Source organism: Dendropsophus ebraccatus, chromosome 10, assembly GCF_027789765.1.
Source record: "Dendropsophus ebraccatus isolate aDenEbr1 chromosome 10, aDenEbr1.pat, whole genome shotgun sequence".
Classification (NCBI taxonomy): domain Eukaryota; kingdom Metazoa; phylum Chordata; class Amphibia; order Anura; family Hylidae; genus Dendropsophus; species Dendropsophus ebraccatus.
The window spans coordinates 54894019-54909810 of record NC_091463.1 but is presented as its reverse complement, the minus strand read 5'-3'; the positions used below and the strand labels follow the sequence as shown (position 1 = coordinate 54909810).

General features: G+C 45.8%; 1 protein-coding gene across 4 annotated transcripts in view; it reads left to right on the top strand.

Annotated features, from left to right (window-relative positions):
- The window catches only part of LOC138765656 (synaptotagmin-like protein 2), an 80812-nt gene extending 65286 nt beyond the window's left edge, over window positions 1-15526 (top strand). For all 4 annotated transcript variants that reach the window (XM_069942615.1, XM_069942616.1, XM_069942614.1 and 1 more), the window contains 3 exons: window positions 301-400; window positions 12418-12623; window positions 14610-15526. In XM_069942615.1, coding sequence (XP_069798716.1) covers window positions 301-400; window positions 12418-12623; window positions 14610-14755 — 452 coding nt within the window. In that variant the 3' untranslated portion in view covers window positions 14756-15526. The remainder of the gene's footprint in view (window positions 1-300; window positions 401-12417; window positions 12624-14609) is intronic.
- The last annotated feature ends 266 nt before the right edge of the window (window positions 15527-15792 follow it).

The following is a 15792-nucleotide window of genomic DNA, read 5'->3' as shown; positions in this document are numbered from 1 at the left end:
AGATACTAAATAGGTAGTATTCAGTAACTCCGGTTAGGGCTCTTGGCTACATCTGGGTTAATGTACAACCAAATTTCAGAAAAGTTAGTACACTGTGTAAAATGTAAATAAAAACACAATACTAGGATTCACAAATCTCACCAACCCATATTTTAATTTTACATTAGAACATATGGGGCATTATTGACATGGGGAATTATTGGATAGTATATTAATGCACTGATACAAGGGGAAATTGTTTTCAGCAATCAGATTGCCATTACAGTATTTTAACATTCCTGAGATGTTAATTATTTTCAGGTCCTAAGCATCCTGCCTCAGGAGAAGTCCACATTTGGGTGAAAGATACTAAAGATTTACCGCAACTCAGACCTTCTGGAGTTGACTCATTTGTAAAGTGGTAAGTATATGCTTAAAGGGGTTGTCCGGCGAAAAAAAATTATTCACAGAATAACACACATTACAAAGTTATACAACTTTGTAATGTATGTTATGTCTGTGAATGGCCCCCTTCCCCGTGTCCCACCACCCCCACCCGTGTACCCGGAAGTGTGGTGCGCTATACATTACCTGTCGCGTGCCGACCACGGTCTCCGATCGTCAGCAGTGACGTCTTCTTCGGGAGGCCAGCGGATCTTCCCGAGTGCCGGCCGCCCTCTGCAGCGTCATCCGAAGCTCAGCCGCGATTGGCTGAGCATAACTGTGCTCAGCCAATCGCGGCTGAGCAGCTGATGACGTGGCCGCGTCATCAGCCGCTCAGCCGCGATTGGCTGAGCACAGTTATGCTCAGCCAATCGCGGCTGAGCTTCGGATGACGCTGCAGAGGGCGGCCGGCACTCGGGAAGATCCGCCAAGCTCCCGAAGAAGACGTCACTGCTGACGATCGGAGACCGTGGACGACACGACATGCGGTGAGTATAATGCACCACACTTCCGGGTCTAGCGTGGGTGGGGGGAAACACGGGGAAGGGGGCCATTCACAGACATAACATACATTACAAAGTTGTATAACTTTGTAATGTGTGTTATTCTGTGAATAATTTTTTTTCGCCGGACAACCCCTTTAAGGGGGCTATCTAGCATTAGAAAAACATTGCTGCTTTTTCTAGAAATAGGACCACTCTTGTCCTCAGTTTGGGTGTGGTTTTGCAGGGAAGGGAACTGAATTGTAATACAAAACACAACCTGAGGGCAGGGGTGGCGCTGTTTTTGCAAGAAAGTTTCAGATAGGGTGCCTTCACACCTACCAGATCTGCAGCGGATTTCACGCTGCGGATCCAGTCCCATTCATTTCTATAGAGCACATACTCGCAGCAGGATTGACATCCCGCTGTGAGTATGCCCGCAGCCCCGCTGCCTGTACCCCCGAAGCCTTGCCGCTGAGATCATACATTACCTGCTCTGGCGACGCGGCTGCATGTCAGGCTCCCGGGTCCTATCGGTCCCCCTCAGCTAATCAACACCACTGATTGGCTGAGCAGAACCGGAGCCGGGAGCCTGACATGCAGCCGCATCGCCAGAGCAGGTAATGTATGATCTCGGGCATGCGGGCAACAGGGGGTTAAAACATATACTCACACCAGGATCTCAATCCCACTGCGAGTATGTGCTCTATAGAAATTAAAGGGGAACTACAGGTAGAGGTTAAAAAAAATGAAACTTCTGCAGAAGCATAACGCATTACTACTAAAAATCCATTTGTTTGGGGGAGTTTTGCTCGGTTTTGTGTTTCTGTTCTTCCTGGTTTGGCATTTCCCAGAATGCAATGCTTTCCCTCATGTGATCATCACAGCCCCCATCCATTACAATCAGTAAAATTAGTGCAGCAGCTGCTTCTGGCCGGACAGAGATGGTGAATCAGTCAGGGGATTGGGGGATCCAGCCAAGCCTCCTGTGACATCACGCCCTGCCCCCTGTCAGCATCATCAGCAAACACACACAATGTGAGACAGAGGCATGGAAGATTTGTCTCCTGGGGGGGGATAGCAGCAGGAGCAGGAGACAATGTGAATTTGCACAGGGGCCATTTTTTTCACTTCCTGGATTTCTATCAGCTACCAGTGTGGCAGAACCGTACAGATACAGTAATACATTGTATAGACACATCTATATAACTTTTGATGTACTTTTAATAGAAAACAAGTTTTTCTTATCCGGAGTTCCCCTTTAATGGGACTGGATCCCCAGCGGATCTCGCTGCTAATCCGGCAGGTGTGAAGGCACCCTTAAGGTTAAAGAAACTGCTCTTCTATCAAACAAAGTTGCCCCCACTCTGGAAGACTCCAAGTGGTTATCTATAACATAGTTGATTCATTTCCATAGGGTCATCTTTTACTACATAGTGGCACTTACAACTGTGGCTTACACAGCTGATGACTGGGGTCTAGAGAAACCAGGCCCAGACCACTGATCACTGTGGTAGCTTCTATGCATTTAGAATGGTCCCCCAAACACATGTCCTAGATATATACCACTGTGTACCTCTACCTATGCAATGTATAGACATTCTCCTTGTGCTTACAGTTAAGCTGAAAAGCACTGCAAACTGAAGCAGAATGAATACTCTTTAGACATCCTTTTGGATAAAGTCTATTGCTCACAACTTCAAGGAGAAGTCTGGTGAAAATTTTTATTAAAGTACTAGAAAATGTACCCGGCGCTGCCCGGGTATAAAGTGTCAGTGTGTTAATTAGATTTGTTCTAAGGTGCCCAGGAGGCCAAGCTAAAGGTATTGTTTCATGAGTTAATCAGTGGAATTAGTGTATACCTGTAGTGCATAGCTGGAGGGGTTCTGTATACCCACAGTGTATAGTTTTTAGGGGTCTCGCATATCTGTAGTGCATAGTTGGGGGGGCTGTATACCTATAGTGTATAGTTGGGGGGTCCTGTATACCTGTAGTGTGTAGTTGGGGGGGGGGGGCTGTATACCTGTAGTGTATAGTTGAGGGAGGTCCTGTATACCTGCAGTGTATAGTTGGTGAAGGTCCTGTATACCTGTACTGTATAGTTCGGGGGTTCTGTATACCTGTAGTATATAGTTGGTGCTGTATACCTGTAATGTATACTTGGTGGAGGTCTTGTATACCTGTAGTTTATAGTTTGAGGGTCCTGGATACCTGTAGTTTATAATTGGTGGAGGTCTTGTATACCTGTAGTATATAGTTCGGGGGTCCTGTATACCTTTAGTGCATAGTTTGAGGGTTCTGTATAACTGTAGTATAGAGTCGGTGAAGGTCCTATATACCTGTAGTGTATAGTTCTGGGGTCCTGTATACCTGTAGTTTATAGTTTGGGGTCCTATATACCTGTAGTATACAGTTGGTGAAGTTCCTGTATACCTGTAGTGTATAGCTTTGGGGTCCTGTATACCTGTAGTATAGAGTTGGTGGGGGTGCTGTATACCTGTATTATATAGTTGGTGGAGGTCCTGTATACCTGTAGTGTATAGTTTTGGGTTCCTGTAAACCTGTAATATATAGTTTAGGGTCCTGTATACCTGTAGTATATAGTTGGTGGAGGTCCTGTATACCTGTAGTGTATAGTTTGGGGTCCTATATACCTGTAGTATATAGTTGGTGGAGTTCCTGTATACCTGTAGTGTATAGTTTTGGGGTCCTGTATACGTGTAGTGTATAGTTTGGGGTCCTGTATACCTGTAGTATATAGTTGGTAGAGGTCCTGTATACCTGAAGTATATATTTGGTGGAGGTCCTGTATACCTGTAGTGGTAGCACCTTGCAGAGGGGCAGTACCCTCCCGTTCAGACTTGCCAGAAAATCTGGTGTCTTTTTGAGGGGGTATGGCGGTATTGGTCAGGCCTGGTATGGCAGTGTTATCCAGTCACAGTATGGCGGTATTGGTCAGGTCTGGTATGACAGTGTTATCCAGTCACAGTATGGCGGTATTGGTCAGGTCTGGTATGACAGTGTTATCCAGTCACAGTATGGCGGTATTGGTCAGGTCTGGTATGACAGTGTTATCCAGTCACAGTATGGCGGTATTGGTCAGGTCTGGTATGACAGTGTTATCCAGTCACAGTATGGCGGTATTGGTCAGGTCTGGTATGGCAGTGTTATCCAGTCACAGTATGGCGGTATTGGTCAGGTCTGGTATGACAGTGTTATCCAGTCACAGTATGGTGGTATTAGTCAGGTCTGGTATGGCAGTGATACCCAGTCACAGTATGGCGGTATTGGTCAGGTCTGGTATGGCAGTGTTATCCAGTCACAGTATGGCGGTATTGAACAGGTATGGTATGGCAGTGTTATCCGGTCACAGTATGGCGGTATTGGTCAGATCTGGTATGACAGTGTTATCCATTTAAAGTATGACAGTATTGGTCAGGTCTGGTATGGCAGTGTTATCCAGTCACAGTATGGCGGTATTGGTCAGGTCTGGTATGACAGTGTTATCCAGTCACAGTATGGCCGTATTGGTCAGGTCTGGTATGGCAATGTTATCCAGTCACAGTATGGCGGTATTGGTCAGGTCTGGTATGGCAATGTTATCCAGTCACAGTATGGCGGCATTGGTCAGGTCGGGTGTGGCAGTGTTTTCCAGTCACTGTATGGCGGTATTGGTCAGGTCAGGTATGGCAGTCACAGCATGGTGGTATTGGTCAGGTCTGGTATGACAGTGTTATCCAGTCACAGTATGGCGGTATTGGTCAGGTCTGGTATGACAGTGTTATCCAGTCACAGTATGGCAGTATTGGTCAGGTCTGGTATGGCAGTGTTATCCAGTCACAGTATGGCGGCATTGGTCAGGTCGGGTATGGCAGTGTTATCCAGTCACAGTATGGTTGTATTGGTCAGGTCTGGTATGGCAGTGTTATCCAGTCACAGTATGGCGGCATTGGTCAGGTCGGGTGTGGCAGTGTTTTCCAGTCACTGTATGCCGGTATTGGTCAGGTCTGGTATGGCAGTGTTATCCAGTCACAGCATGGTGGTATTGGTCAGGTCTGGTATGACAGTGTTATCCAGTCACAGTATGGCGGTATTGGTCAGGTCTGGTATGACAATGTTATCCAGTCACAGTATGGCAGTATTGGTCAGGTCTGGTATGGCAGTGTTATCCAGTCACAGTATAGCGGTATTGGTCATGTCGGGTATGGCAGTGTTATCCAGTCACAGTATGGCGGCATTGGTCAGGTCGGGTATGGCAGTGTTATCCAGTCACAGTATGGTTGTATTGGTCAGGTCTGGTATGGCAGTGTTATCCAGTCACAGTATGGCGGCATTGGTCAGGTCGGGTGTGGCAGTGTTTTCCAGTCACTGTATGGCGGTATTGGTCAGGTCTGGTATGGCAGTGTTATCCAGTCACAGCATGGTGGTATTGGTCAGGTCTGGTATGACAGTGTTATCCAGTCACATAATGGCGGTATTGGTCAGGTCTGGTATGACAGTGTTATCCAGTCACAGTATGGCGGTATTGGTCAGGTCTGGTATGGCAGTGTTATCCAGTCACAGTATAGCGGTATTGGTCAGGTCTGGTATGGCAGTCTTATCCAGTCACAGTATGGCGGCATTGGTCAGGTCGGGTATGGCAGTGTTTTCCATTCACAGTATGGCGGTATTGGTCAGGTCTGTTATGACAGTGTTATCCAGTCACAGTATGGCGGTATTGGTCAGGTCTGGTATGGCAGTGTTATCCAGTCACAGTATGGCGGTATTGGTCAGGCCTGGTGTGGCGGTGTTAAATGTGACGTGTGGAGCTATTACCTACCTATCCTGATGCTAATTGGTGAGTGAGGATGGGTCATCTTCAGGTTTAGTGCTTAGGGCAGCAGCAGCTGGTAATACTGTCCTGTATACATGTACTGTATAGATGGAGTAGGGGGTCCTGTATACATGTACTGTATAGATGGAGTAGGGGGTCCTGTATACATGTACTGTATAGATGGAGTAGGGGGTCCTGTATACATGTACTGTATAGAAGGAGTAGGGGGCCCTGTATACATGTACTGTATAGATGGAGTAGGGGGTCCTATATACATGTACTGTATAGATGGAGTAGGGGGCCCTGTATACATGTACTGTCTAGATGGAGTAGGGGGCCCTGTATACATGTACTGTATAGATGGAGTAGAGGGCCCTGTATACATGTACTGTATAGATGGAGTAGGGGGCCCTGTATACATGTACTGTATAGATGGAGTAGGGGGTCCTGTATATACATGTAATGTATAGATGGAGTAGGGGGTCCTGTATACATGTACTGTATAGCTGGAGTAGGGGGTCCTGTATACATATGCTGTATAGATGGAGTAGGGGGATCCTGTATACATGTACTGTATAGATGGAGTAGGGGGTCCTGTATACATGTACTGTCTAGATGGAGTAGGGGGTCCTGTATACATGTACTGTATAGATAAAGTAGGGGGTCCTGTATACATGTACTGTATAGATGGAGTAGGGGGTCCTGTATACATGTACAGTATAGATGGAGTAGGGGGTCCTGTATACATGTACTGTATAGAAGCAGTAGCGGGTCCTATATACATGTACTGTACAGATAGAGTAGGGGGTTCTGTATATACATGTACTGTACAGATGGAGTAGGGGGTTCTGTATATACATGTACTGTATAGTTTGAGTAGGGGGTCCTGTATACCTGTAGTGCCCTGTATATACATGTACTGTATAGATGGAGTAGGGGGTCCTGTATACCTGTAGTGCCCTGTATATACATGTACTGTATAGTTGGAGTAGGGGGTCTACCAGTTATTACTGTGGATGTTGTGAGGCAGCTTTCCTAGCAACCATTGCTTCTTGTGAAAATGAAAGCAGTAATCCTATTGGTTGCTAAGGCTCCCAACTGCCGTTTACTGATGGAGGCATGCAGCTAATTATATCACCTGTGTTTGCAGTGTGGAGATTTTCCAATTCATCTCTATGGGGCGCTGCTCTTCCCCCTCCCCCTCCATTCCTGTACCTCTAGCGGGGACAGGACCTTCGCAATAACCTTCCCGGGCATCCAATGTATCTGTGTGCCAAATTTGGGGTCAAACTGTTCAGGCGTTTGGAAGTCTATACGGTACAGACAGACAGACAGACAGACTTTGATTTTTATGATACAGACTAGAAAATGTACCCGGCGCTGCCCGGGTATAAAGTGTCAGTGTGTATAGAGGGTCCTGTATACCTGTAGTATAGAGTTGGTGGAGGTGCTGTATACCTGTAGTATAGAGTTGGTAGAGGTCTTGTATACATGAAGTATATAGTTTGGGGGTCCTGTATACCTGTAGTGTATAGTTTGGGGTTCTGTATACCTGTAGTATAGAGTTGGTGGAGGTGCTGTGGCAGTGTTATCCAGTCACAGTATGGCGGTATTGATCAGGTCTGGTGTGGTGGTGTTATCCAGTCACAGTGTGGCGGTATTGGTCAGGTCTGGTATGGCAGTGTTATCAAGTCACAGTATGGCGGTATTGGTCAGGTCTGGTATAGCAGTGTTATCCAGTCACAGTGTGGCTGTATTGGTCAGGTGTGGTATGGCAGAGTTATCCAGTCACAGTTTGGTGGTATTGGTCAGGTCTGGTATGGCGGTGTTATCCAGTCACAGTATGATGGTATTTGTCAGGTATGGTATGGCGGTGTTATCCAGTCACAGTATGATGGTATTGGTCAGGTCTGGTGTGGCGGTGTTATCCATTCACAGTATGGCGGTATTGGTCAGGTCTGGTATGGCGGTGTTATCCATCCACAGTATGGCGGTATTGGTCAGGTCTGGTATGGCAGTGTTATCCAGTCACAAGGTGGCGGTATTGGTCAGGTCTGGTATGGCTGTGTTATCCAGTCACGGTATGGTGGTATTGGTCAGGTCTGGTGTGGCGGTGTTATCCAGTCACAGTATGGCGGTATTGGTCAGGTCTGATATGACAGTGTTATCCAGTCACAGTATGGCAGTATTGGTCAGGTCTGGTGTGGCAGTGTTATCCAGTCGCAGTATGGCGGTATTGGTCAGGTCTGGTATGGAGTTGTTATCCATTCACAGTGTGGCGGTATTGGTCAGGTCTGGTGTGGCAGTGTTATCCAGTCACAGTATGGCGGTATTGATCAGGTCTAGTGTGGTGGTTTTGGTCAGGTCTGGTGTGGCGGTGTTAAATGTGACGTGTGGAGCTATTACCTACCAGTCCTGATGCTAATTGGTGAGTGAGGATGGGGCGTCTTCAGGTTTAGTGCTTAGGGCAGCAGCAGCTGGTAATACTGCCCTGTATACCTGTATAGATGGAGTAGGGGGTCCTGTATACATGTACTGTATAGATGGAGTAGGGGGTCTACCAGTTTTTACTGTGGATGTTGTGAGGCAGCTTCCCTAGCAATCACTCCCTGTGAAAATGAAAGCAGTAATCCTATTGGTTGCTAAGGCTCCCAACTGCCGTTTTCTCTGGGCAGAGCTTCAGCTAATTTTATCACCTGTGTTTGCAGTGTTGAGATTTTCCAATTCATCTCTATGGGGCGCCACTCTTCCCCCTCCCCCTCCTCTCCTGTACATCTGGCGGGGACGGGACCTTCGCTAAAACCTTCCCGGGCACCCAATGTATCTGTGTGCCGAATTTGGGGTCAAGCGGTTCTGGCATTTGGAAGTCTATATGGGACAGACTTTCATTTTTATGATATAGATTGTACTGTCCCCCAAAAGTTATACAAATCACCAATATACACTTATTACAGGAAATACACAAAAAGTGCTTTTTTACCTGCACTTACTGCTACATCAAGGCTTCACTTCCTGGATAACATTGTGATGTCACGACCTGACTCCCAGAGCTGTGCGGGCTGTGGCTGCTGGAGAGGATGATGGCAGGGGGATGCTCAGTGTCCTTCCAGTACCCTGTGTCCCTCAGTGTCCTCCTGCCATCATCCTCTCCTGCAGCCACAGCCCGCACAGCTCTGGGAGTTGGGTTGTGACATCACCATTTTATTTATAAATAGAATACACCCAGGGACGTAGCTAATGTCTGCTGGGCCCTGGTGCAAGAGGTCAACTTGCCCCCCCCCCCCTTCCTTGACCAAGCGATGCTATTAGTATATATGTCTGTGTATGTGTATGTATATATATATATATATATATATATATAATCTCAAGACTGATATTACCAATAATACCAGTATATAGGAAATATTATCACCGTACATATTACCGCCATACTGTCACTAACCAAATCCTGTATACTGAGACCAATATTACCAATAATACCAGTATACAAGGGGGAGATATTACCACCACAACCACTACCATCTCCATCATATTGTTACCGACCAAATCCTGTATACTAAGACCAATAAAAAACAGTACCAGATAACAAGCAACAAATAATGCCACCACATACTGACTAACATCACTGCTGTTACTGACTAACACCACCACCACCACTGCTACTGAATGACTAACACCACCGCTGCTACTGACTAACACCACCGCTGCTACTGAATAATCCACTGTACACAGATCACTATCACCTCATCCAGTCATATAGAGGTGGACACAGCTCTACATAGGTTGTATGCACCATATACATTACAGTGCAGTTATATCAGGTGACTCACAGGGGACGTCTTCTCTGATCAGAGTTCTTCTCTTTTCATCATCTTCTCCATCTGCCCTGGGCCATTATGAGAACTTCTCCGAGCCACAAATCCATAGACATATTAGGCTCCTCACTCCTCACCATCCTCATCTCTATACACACTACACATCTGTAATGGCCCCTTTACACCCTCATTTAGTGAGTAGGCTGAGTCTATGTGACCCCCTTATAGTATATGCCCCCCTCTGTGTGGTCCACTATAGTACATGCCCTAACACTCCCTTTTATCCCCCTTATAGATGGCCCCCATATATCCCCCTTATAGATGGCCCCCATATAACCCTCTTATAGATGGCCCCCCTGTTATCCCCCCTATAGATGGCCCCCCATGTATGCCCCTTATAGGTGGCCTCCATGTATGCCCCTTATAGGTGGCCCCCATGTATGCCCCTTATAGGTGGCCCCCATGTATGCCCCTTAGAGGTGGCCCCCATGTATCCCCCATAGAGGTGGCCCCCATGTATGCCCCTTAGAGCTGGCCCCAATGTTTCCCCCTAGAGGTGGCCCCCATGTATGCCCCTTATAGATGGCCCCCCATGTATTCCCCTTATAGATGCCCCCCCATGTATCCCCCTGATAGGTGGCCCCCATGTATCCCCCTCATAGATGGCCCCCATGTATCCCCCTTATAGGTGGCCCCCATGTATCCCCCTTATAGATGGCCCCCATGTATCCCCCTTATAGGTGGCCCCCATGTATCCCTCTTATAGATGGTCCCAAATGTATCCCCTTATAGATGGCCCCCATGTATCCCCCCTTATAGATGGCCCCCAAGCATCCCCTCTATAGGTGGCCACCATGTTTTCCCCTTATAGATACCCCACATGTATTCCCCTTATAGATGGCCCCCCTGTATCCCGCTTATAGATGGCCCCCCATGTATCCCTCCTATAGATGGACTTAGAATAAAGTAAGTCTGTTTGAGTGGCCATGAGCCCCCCAGGAGCTCAGGGCCCTGGGCCACTGCCGGAAACAGACCTATTATAATCCACTACTGCCTCCTATGGGGCAGTGCAAGTAGAATAAGATTTATGGGGTCGTCACCTGGAAATGTTTTTAACAGTCGTGAAGGAGTTCCCAGAGATGCTGAGAACACTTGTTGGCTGCTTATCCTTCACTCTTTGGTCCAATTCATCCCAAACTCATCCTGGCTGTCGCGCGGCTCCCGACTTCTGGCTGTATCCCGTCCCCGGCAGCACATTCACACCAGTAAGCTCCGTGTGCGCCTGGGATGTCACTTTCGGCACAGGGGGGTGCTTGTTATAGACGCACCCTGTGCTGGAAGTACTTCCCCGGCGTGCACAGAGCTTACTGGTGCTGTGCTGCCGGGGACAGGGCCAGACAGAGCCGGGAGCCGCACGTCAGCCGGGGGCCTGTCCCAGCCTCCCTCTTGTGATGGCAAGCAAAACCCTGCTTGCGGTCACAAGGGGGAATGGGAGGGGGGCAGTGCGGTGGCAAGGGGGGGGGTCACGCAGGGCGGGCCCCCCCTTGGTAGCGGCCTGGTCTTGGTAGCTACGCCTCTGAATACACCCTCAACCTACAGTATTTGAATCATATATTACATTACATATATACATACAGTACGTTTACGTACATTAGACCCTATTTAGTATATCAGGCATGTGGCAGGCTTATGCCTAGGAGGGTGGTCTAGGGAGTCTGCTTGTATTATTGCTCAGCCAGTCTCCGCTCAAACTTGCTGGATCTGGGCTAGATGTGGGTCACTGGATGGTTCTGTGGTTCTGGCCTCTATCATCACTAAAGGTTGAAAGGAGGCGGCAGCCATGTCACCATTGCGGTAGAGCTGGTGGCTTACCAGAAATCAAATATAAAAAATTGTGTTGTTTTTTTTTTGTTTGTTTGTTTTTTAACAATGTCTGGTGGGGTCAGGACTTGTCAATATATCCCCTGGGTGCTCTACAGCATTTATATAACATTTCATACAGATACAAACAATGACCCAGATGGGTTAAACTGCCCATTGCAACCAATCACAGCTCTGCCCGCACCTCTGTCAAAATTAAAGCTAGACTGTGATTGGTTGCTGTGGGCAGTTTACACCAGTTTCAATGTTCCACGCTTAGAATCGATCGTTCCAGCATAAATACATATTTTTGATTTGTCTATTCTCAAATTTTTGTCATATTTTATGTATCTTATTGGAAATAGTGCATGCAAAAGCTGCTGGTCTTGCATGTGGCAACCAATCACATCAAGTCTTTCTTTAATAAACCGCACTGATAAAATAAAAGCTGGAATACTATTGGCTGCTATGAAGAACAGTTTTTGTTCACATTAGTTTGTTATTCTCCTTTCCATGCATGTTTCGAGATGTTTGTACATTTTATATAGGGGTATGTTTACATGTGGTAGATATGCTGCAGATTTGCTACTACCCTCACTGCAAGGCCCCATGCACATGGCAGATCAGACCATGTACCCTTTCACACCAAGTCCTTTTGGTTCTTTATTGTGGACCCATAGGCCATTTCATATAAATCCGACAGGAAGGTATGTTCCAAAAATATTTGATACACTGTGACACGAAATTGGAGGTTCAGTATACTCCCATAGAAGTCTATGGCTGCTCTTTCACCAAAGATATTTTACAGTGAAGAAAGAGCGAACAGAAGCAGATCAGGTCTGATCTATATATATATATATATATATATATATATATATTATCATAAAATGTGAACTTTAGGCAGGTTAGTAGGAGGAGGACCTGTATTATTTTATAGTAAGCTCTATGGCTCTTGTATTGGGGAAGGGGGTAATGTATTAAACAGTTCCTTCTTATAAAATGAACGTTTCTTCTTTCTTTGCAGCTATGTATTACCGGACACCAGCAAGAAGAGTTACCAAAAGACACGTGTCATTAAAAAGGACTCAAACCCAGTATTCAACCACACCATTGTCTATGACGGCTTTCACACTGAAGACTTAAAAGACGCATGTGTCGAGTTAACCGTCTGGGATCATGAAAAACTCAGCAATCATTTCCTTGGGGGAATAAGACTTGGACTTGGTACAGGTAAAGCATCCATAAAACAAATGATAATAAGGATTGGTAGGCAAAGTAGACACCGCCTATCAGGGGTGGATTAACTTTAACATAGGCCCCGGGCTGTTCACCAAGCTTGGGCCCCCATCCTACTGTAACTATGGTAGCACTAGCATGTTGCTTATAGATACAGGATAGATTTTTCTGCAAATCATGTCAGAACTGTAGCGAGGAGACAATACACCACTGAAAGTAAGTCTGTTTGGTGGCCATGGGCCCCAAAGGAGCTCAGGGCCCTGGGCCCCTGTCTGAAACAGACCTATTATAATCCACTACTGCCGCCTATGGGGCAGTGCAAGTACACTCACCGGACACTTTATTAGGTACATCATGCTAGTAAAGGGTTGGACCCCCTTTTGCCTTCAGAACTGCCTCAATTCTTCGTGGCATAGATACAACAAGGTGCTGGAAGCATTCCTCAGAGATTTTGGTCCATATTGACATGATGGCATCACACAGTTGCCGCAGATTTGTCGGCTGCACATCCATGATGCGAATCTCCCGTTCCACCACATCCCAAAGATGCTCTATTGGATTAAGATCTGGTGACTGTGGAGGCCATTTGAGTACAGTGAACTCATTGTCATATTCAAGAAACCAGTCTGAGATGATTCTAGCTTTATGACATGGCGCATTATCCTGCTGAAAGTAGCCATCAGATGTTGGGTACATTGTGGTCATAAAGGGATGGACATGGTCAGCAACAATACTCAGGTAGGCTGTGGCGTTGCAACGATGCTCAATTGGTACCAAGGGGCCCAAAGAGTGCCAAGAAAATATTCCCCACACCATGACACCACCACCACCAGCCTGAACCGTTGATACAAGGCAGGATGGATCCATGCTTTCATGTTGTTGACGCCAAATTCTGACCCTACCATCCGAATGTCGCAGCAGAAATCGAGACTCATCAGACCAGGCAACGTTTTTCCAATCTTCTACTGTCCAATTTCGATGAGCTTGTGCAAATTGTAGCCTCAGTTTCCTGTTCTTAGCTGAAAGGAGTGGCACCCGGTGTGGTCTTCTGCTGCTGTGGCCCATCTGCCTCAAAGTTGGAGGTACTGTGCGTTCAGAGATGCTCTTCTGCCTACCTTGGTTGTAACGGTTGGCTATTTGAGTCACTGTTGCCTTTCTATCAGCTCGAACCAGTCTGCCCATTCTCCTCTGACCTCTGGCATCAACAAGGCATTTCCGCCCACAGAACTGCCGCTTACTGGATGTTTTTTCTTTTTCGGACCATTCTCTGTAAACCCTAGAGATGGTTGTGCGTGAAAATCCCAGTAGATCAGCAGTTTCTGAAATACTCAGACCAGCCCTTCTGACACCAACAACCATGCCACGTTCAAAGGCACTCAAATCACCTTTCTTCCCCATACTGATGCTCGGTTTGAACTGCAGGAGATTGTCTTGAACATGTCTACATGCCTAAATGCACTGAGTTGCTGCCATGTGATTGGCTGATTAGAAATTAAGTGGTAACATGCAGTTGGACAGGTGTACCTAATAAAGTGGCCGGTGAGTGTAGAATAAGCTTTATGGAGTAGTCACCTGGAAATGTTTTCTAACAGTTGTGAAGGAGTTCCCAGAGATGCTGAGAACACTTGTTGGCTGCTTATCCTTCACTCTTTGGTCCAACTCATCCAAAACCATTTCAATTGGGTTTTGGTGAGGTGATTGTGGAGGCCATGCTATCTGACTCAGGCATACCTGTTAATTGAAAACCATTCCAGCCGACTAACTCATGAAGCGAGTGAGAGAATGCCAAGAGTGTGCAAAGCGGTGATCAAAGCAAAATAGGCCTCATTGGAGAATGTAACATATAAAACAAATTCTGGTTTGCAGAGAAGGTGTGTTTTTTGAATGGTGAAATGTTTTGTAGAATAATTTTCATTATTGGTAACAATGTGATATTATGTAACCATTGTTTTTTATTGTCTGCTATATTGCTATATAAAGGTTATAGTTACGGGATTGCTGTGGACTGGATGGATTCTACACAGGAAGAGGTGGCCCTATGGCAGGAAATGATGATGACTCCGAACGAATGGATTGAAGGATCCCTCCCCTTAAGATCCCTGGCTGGGAGGAGGAAGTTCAAATAAAATTGATGTTTGCAGACAAGTCATGGTACTATATACATATATATTTTTAGGGTGAGAATTTTTTTTGTCACATCTGCATCAGTAGAGTGTAGCGGATACAAAACAACTTTTTGGATTTTTTTTTCCTGGTACGTTTCTTAGTTGCTAAGTTTTTTATTTTATTTTTCTTCCTGTGAATGTAATTTTAAAAACAATGACCTGCACACGGGTTACTTCTCATTGCCAAAGCACTTTATTTTGGGTTTACGTCGACTACCATGAGACTTCCTTGGAGTCGAATATTTGGCAGAACATTTACTTTTTACAGAGGATACAGAAATAGTTTTTATTTGGCTACGGGTGGTGTCTGGCTGCTCAAGTAACAGAACTGTGACTTTTTGAGTGTGACAAAAGAATCATGAACCTTTGGTCAACTCAGAGATGAAGGTTTCAGTTGGGGTCTTGAATGATCTCCTGATAGACTCGATTTTACTCGAAGATGTCATGGTACTTTAGTAGAGGATAAACAAAAAGAAGGAAAAAATAAAGCAAGCCATACAGTAGCATAGAAATCCTACATGAAGCAAGCAAATCATCTGAATTATCTCCCAATCACTGCCACTGATGTCTGAGGGGATGTATGGGCACATTATTTTATGTTGTGGGTTGAAAAAAATTGCTTGGTTCTATTCTGGAAATTAAACCTATAGTTGTAGAGTGCTTCAGTGTTGCATTTTACATTGTGAAATAGGGTAAAAAAATAAAGTCATTGTACTTGTGTTTTTATAGTAATCAGCTCATTTTTGTATAATTCAAATAATCCCCCCAAAATTTACATGCGGGCTAGGTTCACACTACGTATATTTCAGTCAGTATTGTGGTCCTCATATTGCAACCAAAACCAGGAGTGGATTAAAAACACAGAAAGGCTCTGTTCACACAATGTTGAAATTGAGTGGATGGCCGCCATATAACAGTAAATAACTGCCATTATTTCAATATAACAGCCGTTGTTTTAAAATAACAGCAAATATTTGCCATTAAATGGCGGCCATCCA